A 15,537-nucleotide genomic window follows, 5' to 3' on the forward strand; every position below is an offset into this window, starting at 1 on the left:
AGTGAATAACTGTTTCTGTGACATGTGAATCTTACCTGAATTACCCATGCATAATACAAAAACAAATCTCGAATGAAAATCTCACTATAACATATTTTCATATTTTCTTTAATGGGGTGGATACACTCCACTCCATCACCATACGACTAATAAGGAGAAAAAAAACGTTTTGAGTTTCACCAGACAATGAGAGCTTGTTTAACATAGAGGCTAATGAGGCTTGTTATGAAAGATATCAATCCCTGCTCATCAGGGGAGCTTTTTTATTAAAGCAATAAGTCCCTGAGCCTGTAGATATTCATTACAGTGTGAAACGGGAGGCTTGCCTTGCCACCGATACCAATTGGCAGCCTTGGCTGGAATGCAATCAGGCCTCACAGGAGCTAAGGATAAGATAACGCCTGCTTCGCTCGGCTGTGCTAACCTGCGACACACAGGGCAGACCACTCAACTTCCAAGTTAATACAGCTGCTGGTTCAGAAAGTAAGTAGGAAAATGAAAAATGGAGTTTCACTGAAGAAGAGAGAAATAGATTTCTGATGATGTGAAGATGTTTAGGTAGCAGATTAAAAGTATAATCTTCACATTATACCAAAAGGAAGAAATATCCTACAAGGACACCAGGCGCCAGCAATTAGAGATGGACAGTAATCACCATCAGCCTGAGGAAGCCCTTCTTCATTAACAGGGACATGGAAAGAAGGTCCCAGACCCATCTCAGTCTCTGAGCCTCAGCTTGCCTTCCAGTCTCCTGGTCTCGAGTAAGGCCCCTGTTAGTGTGAGGAGTGTGGTCTATTCAATTTATAAGAGGGCTGGCTATGCCCTCCTCTGGCAGTCTCCCTCCACTGTTGATAACAGCTTGACAGACAAATCTAGAGGTGATGACAGGTGACTGGATTATTTCTTATAGGTGCAGACCAGTGCAAAAATGAAACATACTGTGTCAGTTATGAGTAAAAGTGGTACTAAGTACATTGTAAAAACATCTTTTGTTAGTTTTTGGGCCAAAAATGATAGATGAAATTAGAACTATAAGGGGCTAAACTGCTAAACCTGAATGAAAAAAGTAATGACATTAGGGCAAGGTGAGGGCGGTGTGACTTCAGTGGAAGGGGCAGGGGTTTGAACCGAGGTCCAGCCCCCTGCAAAGATGGGGAGCTGAGAGGGTATATAACATATAGAGGAGCTCAGTCAAGCATAAGGAAGTCAAAGCCCCTGTTATCTACCTGCTCTATGTCTACTTCTGTGTTTCCCACATAGACCTTAACAAAAGATGTTGTCACGGTAAGGAATCAATGTGCCTATATTCTAATTAGTCTATTTTGCTCTTTTTTTAATAAACAAACAAAGAGAAAGACTAAATTATATCTGATTAGAGATATGCCAAGGCCTATTAAGTGGTATTCTGGAAACCAATCTGAGTATTTGTCATTTAAGAGGTCTAATAATATTCTATTAATGTAAAACATTTTGAATGTTGATCATTTTATAATTTTCTTTCCCCTTTTCAAGGGGACACGTGTCATATTTCATAATTAATATGTTTGATACTTTAGTGATATCTAAACTGCATTTAGGAGTTAAGGTTTCAAAAATGTTTGCTACTTTGTCTTAATATTTCCAGTTACTGGTAGATGTTTTGCGCATTATTTTTCAGATAAGAAATTGACTATGTGAACGACGTGTGTTGTGAATGTGCAAAGAATTGTATTTTGATTATAATGTTGGCCTTCAGTATTTAGATGATTTAGATGTTCAATGTTTATACAAATATGTTCAAAATGTAAAGATAACAATGTTTAATTTTAATCAACTTTCTGATCTGGCAGTTGTTAACCTATTGCATATACATAGCTGGGTAATACATATAATTTAAGGCTCTTAAGATTTTCCGTGTCATATAACAAGAGAAACCCACATCTTTGTGTATTTGTGGATGATTCTTGCAGCCACAGGACTTGATAGCCTGATAGTTATAATGACAGAAAGACAGAAGCAATCCTTCACAATGCGCCACTAATTTACATTCTGTATGCAACAGATTCTGAGGGAGGATGTGTGCCTTCTGTGCTTTAGATGATACATGCATATTGCTATTAAATATTATTTCTAAATAATACTATAATTTGTCATTCTTCTGCAGAAATCTTTTGATTGCATCTGCAGTTGTCTTCTTGGCCACTACAGTTTCAACAGCTCCAGTTGAAGGTATACTGATTTCTGGAGTCATATCTCAAACTTATTGCCAGTTTGTGCTTTACTGTATACACTGAGGAGAAACTGTGTGATGAAACTACACTGTTGTCCCCCCAGAGAAAGAACCTGAGGACACTGAGGTCGAGACAGAGGATGGGGAAGAGGAGGTGTCTGAGGAGGATGCGGGTAGGGAAGGATGGGTCATATCTCACACCACCACACTCAACTGGCATAAATGTGTTAGGATGACCAAAGCACAAAGTGGGGACCATATAAGACAGGAAAACCAGGGGACGCCTGTATTTCAATCTTAAGAGTCCTTCATTTATGCACATTTCACAAGGCAAAAGGGAAAGATTTTGAGGGCTTAAAAAGAAATGGATCCTTTAAAAAAGTTTTAAAATATATATATAACATGACATGACATTCCATATGCATCCATTAAATCATACATTTTAACTGAATAATGTGTGATGGTTCTGCATATAACAAATGATAAACACTTTCGATGGTAATAATCATCTGGCATAGTTTGCTATACTCAATATAAAAATATATAACATCAAGGTAGAGACCAAACAGACATAAAAAGAGCCATTAAAAACCGCACAAGAGAAGTGTGAGCAGTTTTATGAAATGTTTCAATTTCCCTTTCTTTTCAGATGATGATGATGACTCAAGTCAGGATTTGAATAAGGGTGAGAAGTTAACCACTTACCACCAATGTGCAAAACATTCCCCATTTCGACATTTTACCATAAATATTGAAGCTTGAAGCCAATGAAACACATACTCAACATATTAACTAAGCTCCTGAGTCTTTTCCCAGCCAAACTCCTCATTAAAGGCATACTAAAGTGTATGACGACAATTTAATATAAATACAGCTCAAGCCAATCTAGAATGAAGAAGAGTAGAAATAAACTATTTTAACCCAAACCTCAAGAGGAAGATATATTTAATGGTTGCTATTGCTTTCAACATATTTCGTTAATAAAATCTGTTTTATGTGAGAGAAATACAATTTAGGAAGATCTTGAGCTCAATGATCATGGATTCTTGATGGAGCCTCAAAATGTTCTATATGAGGGTCTTTCTGACTATGCAATGTATTTGTGTGCAAGCATGGACATCTAACCTGGCAGTCATTTTCCAGGGAAGAGTAGTTTGATTGAATGAGTGATAATCATTCTGACTCTCAACAAATTTGCTCTTTTTTCCAAAGGAACTGGAGCACAGCATGCTACTACAGTATCAAAAGACCTGGGTAAGATGATGCTAATCCGCTTTTAGCTAAGGGATAGAAGGATGAAGAAAAATAAGACAAGCTCTCTCGTGGGGAGAGAACTCTAGTGGGTGCAGATTAGGATTTTTGTTTTGTTCATGCAATATGAAGAGGTCTGAAGTCTGATAGCTAGTCTGGATAAGGCACAGTTAGTCTAAGATATTGCAGTGGTCACCACACACAGCAAAAAGTAGATGACACAACTCTATTCCATTTGAGGCCCATTCATAAATGTAGCTGCTTAAAAGAAGCATATATTCCTCAATAAAGTTCTGCTATAATGTTAGTCATGAACAAATGGTTGAAAGGGAATGAGTTGTGCAGTGTATTTAAAAAAAAAATATTAATGGACTATGAAACTGGTCTAGACTGAAGGAGTAAAGGACTGTTCTTTTCTTCAAGGTGCAACTCCTCACCCTGGAATGTCTGCCGGCGAATCTTCAAACGGTAAGAGAAAAGTCTATTAAAATGTCTGAAAGTGGGGAAAGCCTTTACTGGAGTTTTCCCCAATTCTGTGACGCTTTTCATTAATTAGGGTTGAACTGGAGTGATGGTCTTTATAAGCTAAGCGTGACCATGGATCTTTAATATGGATATATTCGGTAACGTGTGTATGTGTAAACTGAAGCTCTAATGACAAACTGTTTTATTTCCCTTCTAACAGGTCAGAAACATACAGCAGACAGTGCTGCCCATTCGGGCCAGGACGGTAAGTCTCAAAAGCCTGAGATTAAACAACCCATGCAACCTTTAAGCTAGTTTACGGTGCAATGATGTAATGGTAATAAAATCATGTCTCTCATCTTGTTGTAGCATCAAGCAGTTCTTCTGCAGCTGGAGGATTTAACGGTAAAAATCCCACAGTTCTCATTCATTCTTTTAATGCCTGTACCAAGAAGTGAGGGCCAATCTGGCTGTGTGCATGCTCTGACACAAGTCAACCCTTCCAAGAGTATAAGACCTGCTGTCTTAACAATGGCTATATATTACTAGGCTTACTAACATAATTTTTTGAAGTGACGTATAGTACAAAACGGGCATTGACAAGCATGAGTTCATTCTGGGTTGAGCCTAAGCATTTGTCCTTCACTGCATTTGTGAAACAGGGGAATCCGGGAGAGATCCCCACACCATCTCTTCTGATCCAGGTACTCATGGTAAAGCCATAATTTTTTATTTCTCCTAAAACTCCTCACCAACTTTTTTTTTCCTGCCTAAATGTGTTTTATTATTTTTCCTTTCCTTTAGCCTCCACTGTAAATGGAGGAAGTTCCACTTCAGAGGCGGGTGCTGCAGGTAAATAACGTTTTTTAAATTAAAAGTAAGAAGTTTGGCCCAACAAGCCTCTATTTTCCAATCTTGTGAACATAATTGGAATGTACACTATATCTGAATTACAGTTAAATAGTAGACAATAGATAAATAATACATATTTCTACACATGGAGGCATTCAATGTAAACATTCCGCATCAGAGTATACAATCCTGTGATGTCATCAGGTGCAGAGGAGCATGGGATTTCAGTGTCACAGGTCCATGGTAAAACCTCTCTCTTCCTCACTCAAGAATAGTATTAACATATATACCCAATTACATATTCTTTACAGTGCATGCAAGAGCTACTTTATGTTTTTGACATCATAATAGCTAAACAAACTGGCTTGCACCTTTGATCAGTCAGGCCCTACATACGTAATACTCAACTTTACATATTTCTTGAGGTGAGCCTATGCCCTTGAGTTGAATAACATGCAAATATGTGCTTTTAATTAGAAATAAGCTAAAAAGCAATATTGTTTGTCACAAGCATCTAGAACATTCATTTAAACCACTAACTGTATGACAGATCATGCCAACATATTCAGAAACGACAAACCATTGCTTTGAATTTCATACCCAACTGGATATATCAGTCTTTTAAATCAGCCACTTTACTTTGCATAGGAACTGGGGCAGACTTTTGTGAGCCTGTTTTTTTAACCTAAAACTGAAGCAATAAAACAACAACAACAGATAAAAAAGAGATTCATAAATTTAAAAGATAAGTAATAGAATTATATAATGAGTAAAGTGCTGTAAGAATAGTGCAGGGTTTGGAGCTCAGTCATGGACAAATAAAAAGACAAATGGTTTTAACCTGAATTCTAACATCATAATTAGGGGCCTTTTAAAGATCTTCTGGCAGTCTGTTCTAGTTGATGCAGCCTAGTAGCCAAATGTTGCTACACTGTTTAGTTTGGATTATGGACTCTGGTAGCTAACCTGAGGCCATGACCAAAATGGATTTTATGTACAAGCTTATCAGATATTTATTTGGCCTAAGCTATTCAGTGATGTATAGATCAGAAGCAGCATTTTTATTTTTTTTCTGTGACTAGCTGAAAGCAAGTGAAAAGACTTGTAAAAATGTGCTTTCTTCACTTGGTCCTAGATAAAACTCTAGCTGCAGCATGCTGTCTTTGAGCTGTCTTTTTGGGACACCTAACCCTTGATTCTAGCTATATGGAAAATGATAGAAACCACTTTGGCGATTGCTTTAACTGCTGAAAGTGACATCTGTGCCTCTGTCTATCTATATGTCTGTTTCTCTCTCACTCATTCACTCTCTCTTCCAAGTCTTTAATTTTTCTTTCTCTTGACCCCTTATCACCACTCACCACTTATCTCTGTCATTATCACTCCGTCATTCTATGACTGTCACTATCATTATCACTGTACAGCCACTTTACTGTCTCTTTATTTTTGTCTTTTCCACAATCTCAATATCTAATATCTATCTTTCTCTTTCACTCTTTCTCTATTATTCAATCAGTTTCATTTCATTCTCTCTCTCTGTCTCTCTCTCTCTCTCTCTATACATCTATCTAACTTTACACACACCCTCTCTCCTTTTAGTTATGCAACATCTTTCAGTCTTTTACTTTTTTTTAAATGTTTTTTCTTTGCATGCACTGGTACTGTATTACCTTCAAAAACACAAATCTAGTTCAAGATAATAATACTGTTCTGCGCTCAAGGGCGACGTTTAACTTCATTGCAATTTGATTTTTGTTTTTTGTACAGCTGATTCTCACACCAGCAGTGTCTCGCATGGTAAGAAAGCACACCATACAACACCTGTCTAAAAATCTCTTTGAGTGAAAGCATTGGCTCATTTAACATATTTTTGCTAATTCTTTACTTTATATTTGAAATGATCATGCCATGAAGACACATACTATATAAGTCACTGATGCAACAATTGTTCTGTCTAGACTCGAGCAGTTCAGCCAGGGGTGACTCAGTTGCAGTACATTCCCACGAGCACTCACATCCTGACCCTGCAGGTAAAACAGTGTTGTGGTAAACTAGCATTATGCTACTTAAATTCAACATTTTTCTCTCTTAGTGTGAAAATGGCTTAGTTACTTCCGTGAATTTGTAGAGTAGGTTAATCATTTTTGTCTCTGTACTTTAGAGTCTGATCCACATTTGGGTGAATCTCAGGTCGGAGGACATGGTATGTTCTTATTAAAAGTTGTTGGTCTCAATACAGTGTTTTAATGCTCATGATGATCTTTGTATAAATCCAAAAATGAATATAGCTTCAGCTATATCAGTTTTTTGTCATCAAAATCCATATAACATTTGTAGACAGAGTAGTAATGACACAGGTGACATTGGTTACCAATGAGGTCTTAAGTGGGTGTGATATGCTCAATTTAGGCGATCCCTTCCGTGACCCCTCTCAAATTGAGGCACCAGGTAAGTCAGCACAAATCGTACTGGTGAAATAGTATTTGCTACTTTACTGTGCAAAATACTGTATTAAGTGCAAAGTATTCCACTCACGTGATGGCCCGAATGTTATTTCTGTTTTACATCACACCTCATTTCTACAGGGTCTTCATCAGCAGGTGCAGAGGTCCCTGAAACAGAGAATAATGGTGTGTATAGTATATGATCAATACATTTCCATCATGAATACATCTCTTGTTTAGTAACTGCTACCCAATGTCAGTACGTCCATCTCACACATATTTTCCAAATAATTCATTTACTGATGAGATTGCATTGAATGTCCCATCCATCACTGTTTTGTTTTCCCAGGAAATGGTCACAAACATTTAGTCGGGGGACCAGTTGCAGAACAGACAGGTGAGGCAATCTAGTGAACATCACGACAGCCTTTTAATATAAGAATAGTATTCATATATTCAATAGGTAATGTTTGGAATTCAGTAAGCTACAAATTGTGTGTATTTGATTTTCTGTATCAGATGTTGACCACTTTATCGAAGGGACAACACAAATAGACTCTACAGGTAAGCTGTTACAGCAGAAATTTTGGTCCAGCTGATTATCAAGTATTTTCACAAGTTAGTACTTAAAACACTATTTATTTATAATAATGATAATTGACACATGATGATGATAATGTATTTATTTTGCATTTCCAAAATAACTATCTATTTTTGCACATTAGCAAACTTGGCCCTGAACAAAAGCCTAACCATTCACACCGTTTTAAATTGTACATTGTACATCTACAGTGATTAACTAGATAGCATCTATGGACAATTCATGTAAAAAGGGCTTACGATTCTTTCAAAAATGGCAAAATAGCAGGTGTGTGCTCATCTTGATGGCTGATAGATAACAGGTAACACTTGCATTCTGATTTTTGCAGGTGGAGTTGATGCATTTGGAGGTTCTCACGGGGAACTCACAGGTGATGTGGATAGAAAGCACAGAAGAGAAGGAACAAGGTCCCGTTCGGCTCTCCAGCATAGTCATGCCTTTTTTCCCCTCTCTTTCAGGCATAGTAGACCAAGCCAACGCAGATTTCTTCATAGACTTAATGGGTATGCGTCCTTTTCCATCAGATGTATTCAAAAGAAAGCAAAACAAAAGACAAAACAACTAAAAAAACCCACATATTCTACTTTATGATCTTTATGTAGGCGGAATGGTGGATGCTTATGGCCCAGATGCACACGTGGATACCTTAGGTATGCTTTCAGTCCTCACCGAGTCTCCTTCAGAAACTATTCCCAAATGCCTAATCACTGAAGCTGTCTCAGCAGATCACATGGGCTTCACTTTTCCCTTAGATCCAACAGGTTGGTGCTCATTCTCTCACCCTCTGACTAACTCTTGCATGGATATGAATCTCTTTGCATGGACTATGATGGCAGAGCTATCATACTGCCAATAAGATACTAATTGGGATCACTTGTCACATTATCCTACTTTATGTATCCAATAATACTAATCCTGAACGCTTTATTTGATTTGTGCTGGTGTGAACTCTCTCTCTCTCTACAACAGTTTAAAGATAGTGCTGGGAACACTTGAACTCTCTGTTCCGCTTCTGTCATATCGTGCTAATTATCTGCGCGCGTTGACATAGCGTAAAAAAACAGTCAGGCTGTCGTAGTTGTTTTTCCTCTCGTAATTCACCCAAGGAAAAACTGGTTTAAATCAGGTTTGATTTTTTTTTTTTTTTTTGCTGTTTTCTCACTGGCGCGCACTTCCAGCTGTCGGGTTGGATCCAGGACAGCCGTCCAGTAGCAGCCGGGCTCCAGACGCTCCACCAGGTACCGCTGGCACGGTCCACTCCGCCAGGCCTCGTAAATCTCCCCGCACCTCTCTCCCCCACCGCTCGTCCCGTTTTGGGCTCAGCTTACTCGGCCACGCCTTGCAAAAAAAAAAGACAAAAAGAAGGACGCAGCTCGCAGGCTTGTAATCGTGACAGAGATTTCAGAGCGTCTGCTGGATATTTATGGCCCCGCTTTTTAACACTCCAAGTTATCATTAGGTCCATGTGTGTGTGGGGGGCTTTTTTTAGACTCTTTTTCATTGTTTCTGTGCAGAGGTCTACAGAGTACTGGTTTAATGTGCGACTAAGCCCCATGCGTGTGAACTTGCACCTTGCTTGTGTTAAGTTTCAGAATTGGTTTCACTCTGTTGATTTTCCTAAGAGGCCATGAACAGCTTCCCTCCTTCAGATCTACAGAATATAAGTTACAAAGGCCTGTGTGTCATTAGCTGTTCTCACACTGTCATTACTGATGGGGGGGTTATCTCCTTGTCTTAGCAGGCTCACTCGATCCTTCATCCTTTGATCACCATAGTCCAGATCTTTCTGGTGCGGACCACAGTGCAGTGGACCACACTCGTTTTGACCATGTGAGTGTAGACCATGCAGGTCTAGACTATTGGCCTGATGCCTTGGCCCACACACATGTGGACGCAGGTGAGGAGGTGAACCCTGTTTTTTTTGGGTAAACTCAATGTTCTCACTCACATGCATGCATTCAAGCATCTGTCCCAAACTTAACTGTCATAAATTCATGGATTTGTGATCTGGCAAGTGATCTGGAAAATCATTTCATGACATTTGCATTTAGGCACAGCTGACCATATCCACTCAAATTCGGGCTTTACAGCAGATGCCACAGGTATATTCTAATCACTGATTTACTGAATGTCACTTTAAATCAACCTTTGAAAACAGGCTAACCTGTTTTCAATGATCTTTTTCAGATCCAGCACTCCCATCCGATATTATGTTACATGCAGATCACTCCATTATTGATTACCCAGGTTAATATACAGTACAGTACTTAATGTAGAGTCAACATAGATAGATAATCTGAATTTACCAGCAAGATATCTTTTGGACACAATAGGCTAATTAACATTTTTCTTTTTTATCCAATCCACTGCAGAAGGTGGAGCTGATACAACCAGCACTGACACTGCACATTCAAATGGTGGGCCTAAATCAACAATAAACTACTGAATAATGCTGAGGACATTCAGTCTAATGTCAGTTTTGGTGCTAACCTATTATCATTCTGTCACAGGTAATGGTCGTCACAGACCAGTGACAGAGCCGCTCAGAGGTACAAAATGTTTAAAACTTCACCAACCATAAATTTTCCACTTAGGCTTACATTTTACACACAAATCTACTTCACTTGGCTACACCATGGCCTTTAAATCTGTGCTCTTTATTTATACAGGGGACCATCCTGGTTTTGATATCCATCATGACAGTTCGAGTGAGTCCGTGTTTCAATATGCCAAGTGGTGAAGATGTTCAGTAAAAATTCTGAAACCATTGAGGAAACCATGCTTGCCTCCTCTATAACAAAAACTATTCATCAAACGGTGTTCTCATCGTCCACATGACTGCAGTTGTCTGCTTTTTTCTGCAGGTACAGTGCACCAACCAATTACTGCAGCAGACGCACCAGACACTGGTTAGTATTTATTGTCAGCAGCTCGTCTTCGACTATTGATTTGTTAGTCATAACTCAAAGTTCACATCTTTCCTGTTTGCCAAGATGGGCCTACCTTCAATGAAAAGTCTTGGCGAACTTTGCATGTGGAAAATCCATATAAACGGGGCCAGGCCTCTCTGGCAAGCTCTGGGTTAGAGAAGCGCGTTGAGATGAATATCCACTGTATTGTTATAAAACGTCTTGACAAGGAAAGGAATCCCCTAAAAAAGGATTCCAAGCAGTAAACCATCCATCAAACGGTCATGTTTTGTGTTTGTCCAGGTGAGCGGCATGGCGTTGTTTCACCGCTGGACACGACAGGTTGGTGCTTCTCTTTTAAATGGCACCGCATGGGATCAGGGGAATTTCACGTTCATACTTTATAATGTTGTTACAGCAGATTCCCAGCATGAGGCGTCAGTATGAATTTATAAGTAGGCCTACTTCGCCATTCAACTCAACGAGTCTCTTGTGATCAGAGGAACATTGTGAAGGAAAAACAAGCTTCATACCACATATTCCTTCTCTAACGATGTTCGAATTCCTTTTAGCTGGGACATTTGAGGGGATCGACCACACTCACGGTCCGCAGACAGACATGGCTGGTCAGTGCACGGTTCATGGAGTGGAAAAATATTTTTGGCCTATATTATTTCATAGAGTAGTATATTAAATCTAATTGATACAATAAGACTAACAGGAAACTGTTCAATCTGTTCGGACACTGAAGGAGGTAACCAAAGATATGTTCAATCACCTATTCATTTATTTTGTTTTTAAAGGAGGTCCCTCGGATGCAGGTACTCAAGTGATAGGTAGGCTATTTGATTGACTAATGTCAAAGTGCACTGCTGGGATGTTTGGCAGCGTGCATGGTTAACTCAGGTGTTGCTCTACAATCAGGTGCAGATGCAGCAGGTGGGGAACCTGTGACTAATGTCCATATCCAGGTGGAAGCAACAGGTATGGGTATATTTTTTAACTGTATGTTTTTTAAGAGTATGTTGTTAGCTGTCTCGCCGTCTCCTTAGCTATCCTACCCTTTTTCATGTCTTATGTTTGTAGGATGGTTTCTGTACAGACGCAACATGCGTGATAGCTCAAGACCAATTATAGGACAATGATGTGAATGTTGAAAACCTGCACATGTTTTGCTACATCGTAAAACCCATCTGCAGAATTCCCTATGACATTTAACAAAGCAGTGAAATTAATTAGTTAAATCTGTGCTCTGTGCCCTAGCAATGGGTGCCATTTATGGCTCAAGTCCACCGGACACTGTGGGTACGTTGCTTTCTGATGACCAATTTCTTTATTTTTAAATGTGACTTGGAATTGGAACTCAATTGCTAGCCAAGGTCAGACTGACCGTACCGTAATGCTTTACTGCAGCCAGACAAAATGTTGTTCAAAGTAAAAGAGAGAGACTTAGAACGAGTATCTCTTCCAAGTCTAATTTTGATTTAGAGTGAACTGGAGCTGGACTCTTAGCCAAATGGATCACTGTTCAATATTACCTAAGCCAGAACAAAGCCATCTACCAATCAAATGTAGTTATCTACTGACAGTTATACTGTTATTAAAAAATATCCATCAAAACCCTCTGTGTCTGATATAGGCCATGAGGGAGTGACCGATGCTCAAGCCAGATTCACAGGTATCCTAAGTGAAATAAATTGACTTAAAGTTACAATATGCAGCATGTCATTGCATGCAATCCATGTAGGATTAATGTAATAACATTTATTTGTGTACCGCAGATTCTCAGTCTGGTCCCAGGCATAGCTTTACAGGTAAGTTTCTAATGGGACATTGTTGTGGTAAAGACCCATTTTTATCAATACCTGCTCTCTGAACCAGGATTGTGCACAATTCGAATTGCAATTCTGCTTCCTGTTTGCTACCTCAATTGAAATGCAAGTGAAATTCAAGAATTGAATTGGAATTTAAGAGCCAGTTTCAATTCAATTCTGGAATTTTGCACACGCCTGCTCTGAACATAGGAGAAATGTAACTATAAGACATACCTTTAAGCCGACTCCTGTATTTTTGTCTCAGATATGGTGGATTCTCACAGTCTCCTCACTGAGACAGACGCACCAGGTGGGTTGCCATGGACACACAGGCTTTTACACCTTTTCACGCGAGGTTGACAAATCCAGTCCCTCTTGCATATGAGAGAAAATCAAACCTAATCAACATAACATATTAGAAGTCAGATCCTCTGACATACTGTTGAGGGTCTACCCATCTGAGACGTGTCAGTCAAATGACATCTCTGTCAAATGCTTCATTATCGGCAAGAGACCTTCAGTGTGCTAATTTACCCTCAGAACTGCCAAGTGTCCATTTGGACAGTGCCGACAGTCCCCTTATGAATGCACAGTAAAAACAAAACAAAAAATATAATAGAAAGTGATGAATGTGACGTTTCAGTTACAGAGCATGCACATGGAGTCTTAGACCACACAGGTGTCATGGACTCAGGTAAGTAGGCCTTTGCAACTTGGCAAGGACCATTAGTTTTGTACTTTTACCCATACTGGGTGTGTGTGTGTGTGTGTGTGTGCAAGCGCGTCTGATTGTTAATGGCATACATGTCTTCTAATCACAGTAACAGCAGGTCCACAAGGAACTGTGGGGGGTTCAAGTAAGTTCTTTCCTCATCTTGGACTCATATAATCCTGCACATTTATACCTAAACAAATCACATTCACTGATGTGTACCATGACAAAACCCGTTATTGCACTTAGAAACTGTCCTTGCTGTAAATCAGGTGGTTTTCAAAAATATGTGATACTAGCATGTGCAGTAAGTAATGACAACACTAAAGTGCACTCCTGGCATCTTAGACAGGAGCTGATGAAAGCAAGGCTGATGTTAATCCAGTCCCTTTAGTCATGCATGGTCTTTGTTCAAAACAGGTCAGCCAGGAGTTACAGAACAGACACAAGCAGCTGGTAAGCTTCATGGAAGTTTGCACTTTCACTTCGACTTATGATTGGCCTTGTATATTAAATTAAATATGTGATATGTCTTGAGCTAGTCCAGTTTCCTGACAGCAGGGTCAATCAATCAGTCAAAGGACTAAATTATTCCATGGCTAATTTCAGTGTGACACATTTTGGGATACCTGGAGTATACAAAGAACAAAGCTTTCTCAAAAGCATTATATGACAGCATTTACACACAAATAAACAGATGGGCAAACACACTAATGTTTGTTGAAATGAAGAGGATTGTGGTCTTTGGGAAGGATATCGCTCAAAATCAAGACATTTATACTGCCTTTAACTCGGCTCTTGGTTAACTCTTAAGTCTAGCAACTTTATCATCAAAGTAAATGTGTGATCATCATGTGCAATTACGGTACCTTTGGAGCTGGTGCTCAAGAGCTCTTCTCTTTTCCCTGTTTTGCTTGCGCCTTCCAGTTTCCGCAGGTGAACAGTACAACACATCTGGTCAGGGTCCTGAAGGTGGGTTCACGCTCATATCTGTCTCACACCATATCAGAAACAGGCTATCAAATGAACATTCGTTTTTCATGTCAAAGGTGCTGGGCTGTGTGTAAGCAGAATCAGAAATGCTCAATGTGCAGTAATTGTCTTTTTTTGTCAAAAATACAATTCTCCAGTCCTCCTACCAATATAATTATGAGGGAACAGCATGTTTCCAATGTACAGTATTTGTTTAAATTATCCACGAAAAATGCATATTGATACAATTGCTACAGACGGTCTGAAACAGGGGATTTAGTACAGGATGCACAGTAGAATCTGGAAACGTTGCATCCATCATGCCCTCAAGTACACGGACATTCTACAGGGAATTCTTTTTATATTCTTGACATCTAATACCTCTGTATACATGTACAAATGTGCTATATACTTGTTTCAAGTTGAGGTTAGGGAACTTCCTCCACAGGGTCTGATGACATTAAAAACTGGTAAATTGAAGACGTATGGAAAAAATCTAACAAGCTTCAGTTACATGTATCTGTGCAACTGGAAGCCATCAGGATCCTTGCACATGATTTTTTCTTCTGGTGTAAATATACCTTACTACACATCCCATATGTATGTATATATAGTTGTAGGCATAGTACTTAGACTTAGAATGTGCTGTTGTCCCACCTAACTACACCCATATTTTGTGAAGGTGCAGAAAATGTGGAACTGGAGGATACCTGCTGACTTTCACATCAAGCCCCGTGTCCGCTTCCTACGATACAGATTCCAGTGTACTGACCAGTCAGCCCGACAGAGGACCACTGACCCAGACCACTAGCAATAGTCTCTGTGTGTATGCGTGTGTGTATGTGTGTGTGTGATTTTTTGACTATTTAAACTTTAAGATGACACTGTAACTTAACTTTTTACTGTGCATGTTCATAAGTACCCTGGAATTTTTGATGTATTCATTCATGGGGAAGAGACCATTGTGGGTAATTGTTGGTTCAAAAATGTACAAAAACAACAAAGTTATTTCCTGCAATTGTCTAATTGCACTGTTCCATAGCTCGGATGTGTCAAAAAATATTATTTGAGGTGTCTGAATTGTACATTAATGAATGAGTGTCATGGAAGAGAGTCAATCATACATTAAATTTTACATCTATTTTGAACATCAAAAATGTAGAGCATTTTGGTATAATAGAAAATAGTGAGTCATAAAAGCATTATGACAAGAAATTTTAAAATCTCTCCCATTCAAGTATGAATAATCCTTAACTCGTAAAACACACATACAGAATATTCGCAAAGCTATAATTATTAGAATGTGTA

General features: G+C 39.0%; 2 protein-coding genes across 15 annotated transcripts in view; one reads left to right on the forward strand and one right to left on the reverse strand.

The window, feature by feature from the left end:
- The window catches only part of hsf1 (heat shock transcription factor 1), a 35,065-nt gene that overhangs the window by 39 nt on the left and 19,489 nt on the right, over nt 1–15,537 (reverse strand). The window lies entirely within an intron of this gene.
- Nucleotides 1,134–15,526, forward strand: si:ch211-80h18.1 (uncharacterized protein LOC555593 homolog). Of its 14 annotated transcripts, none has more exons than XM_042075801.1 (42): nt 1,134–1,284; nt 2,144–2,208; nt 2,314–2,382; nt 2,859–2,894; nt 3,422–3,463; nt 3,884–3,928; nt 4,146–4,190; nt 4,295–4,330; nt 4,588–4,638; nt 4,730–4,777; nt 4,982–5,020; nt 6,545–6,574; nt 6,736–6,807; nt 6,939–6,980; nt 7,187–7,225; nt 7,363–7,407; nt 7,571–7,618; nt 7,741–7,785; nt 8,151–8,192; nt 8,281–8,325; nt 8,425–8,583; nt 9,001–9,060; nt 9,561–9,719; nt 9,874–9,924; nt 10,010–10,069; nt 10,195–10,239; nt 10,333–10,371; nt 10,492–10,530; nt 10,687–10,731; nt 11,035–11,073; nt 11,304–11,357; nt 11,535–11,567; nt 11,656–11,715; nt 11,995–12,036; nt 12,371–12,409; nt 12,513–12,545; nt 12,811–12,855; nt 13,189–13,239; nt 13,367–13,402; nt 13,678–13,713; nt 14,185–14,229; nt 14,918–15,526. In XM_042075801.1, the coding sequence occupies exons 1-42, from the start codon at nt 1,274–1,276 to the stop codon at nt 14,944–14,946; spliced, it is 2,094 nt and encodes a 697-aa protein (XP_041931735.1). In that variant the 5' UTR covers nt 1,134–1,273; the 3' UTR covers nt 14,947–15,526. The 14 variants fall into 14 exon arrangements, with proteins under 14 accessions (XP_041931735.1, XP_041931737.1, XP_041931736.1 ...); XM_042075803.1 differs by having other exon boundaries at nt 13,195–13,239; nt 14,912–15,526; XM_042075802.1 differs by having other exon boundaries at nt 10,693–10,731; nt 14,912–15,526.

This window comes from Alosa sapidissima, chromosome 21, assembly GCF_018492685.1.
Source record: "Alosa sapidissima isolate fAloSap1 chromosome 21, fAloSap1.pri, whole genome shotgun sequence".
NCBI classification, from domain to species: Eukaryota; Metazoa; Chordata; class Actinopteri; order Clupeiformes; family Clupeidae; genus Alosa; species Alosa sapidissima.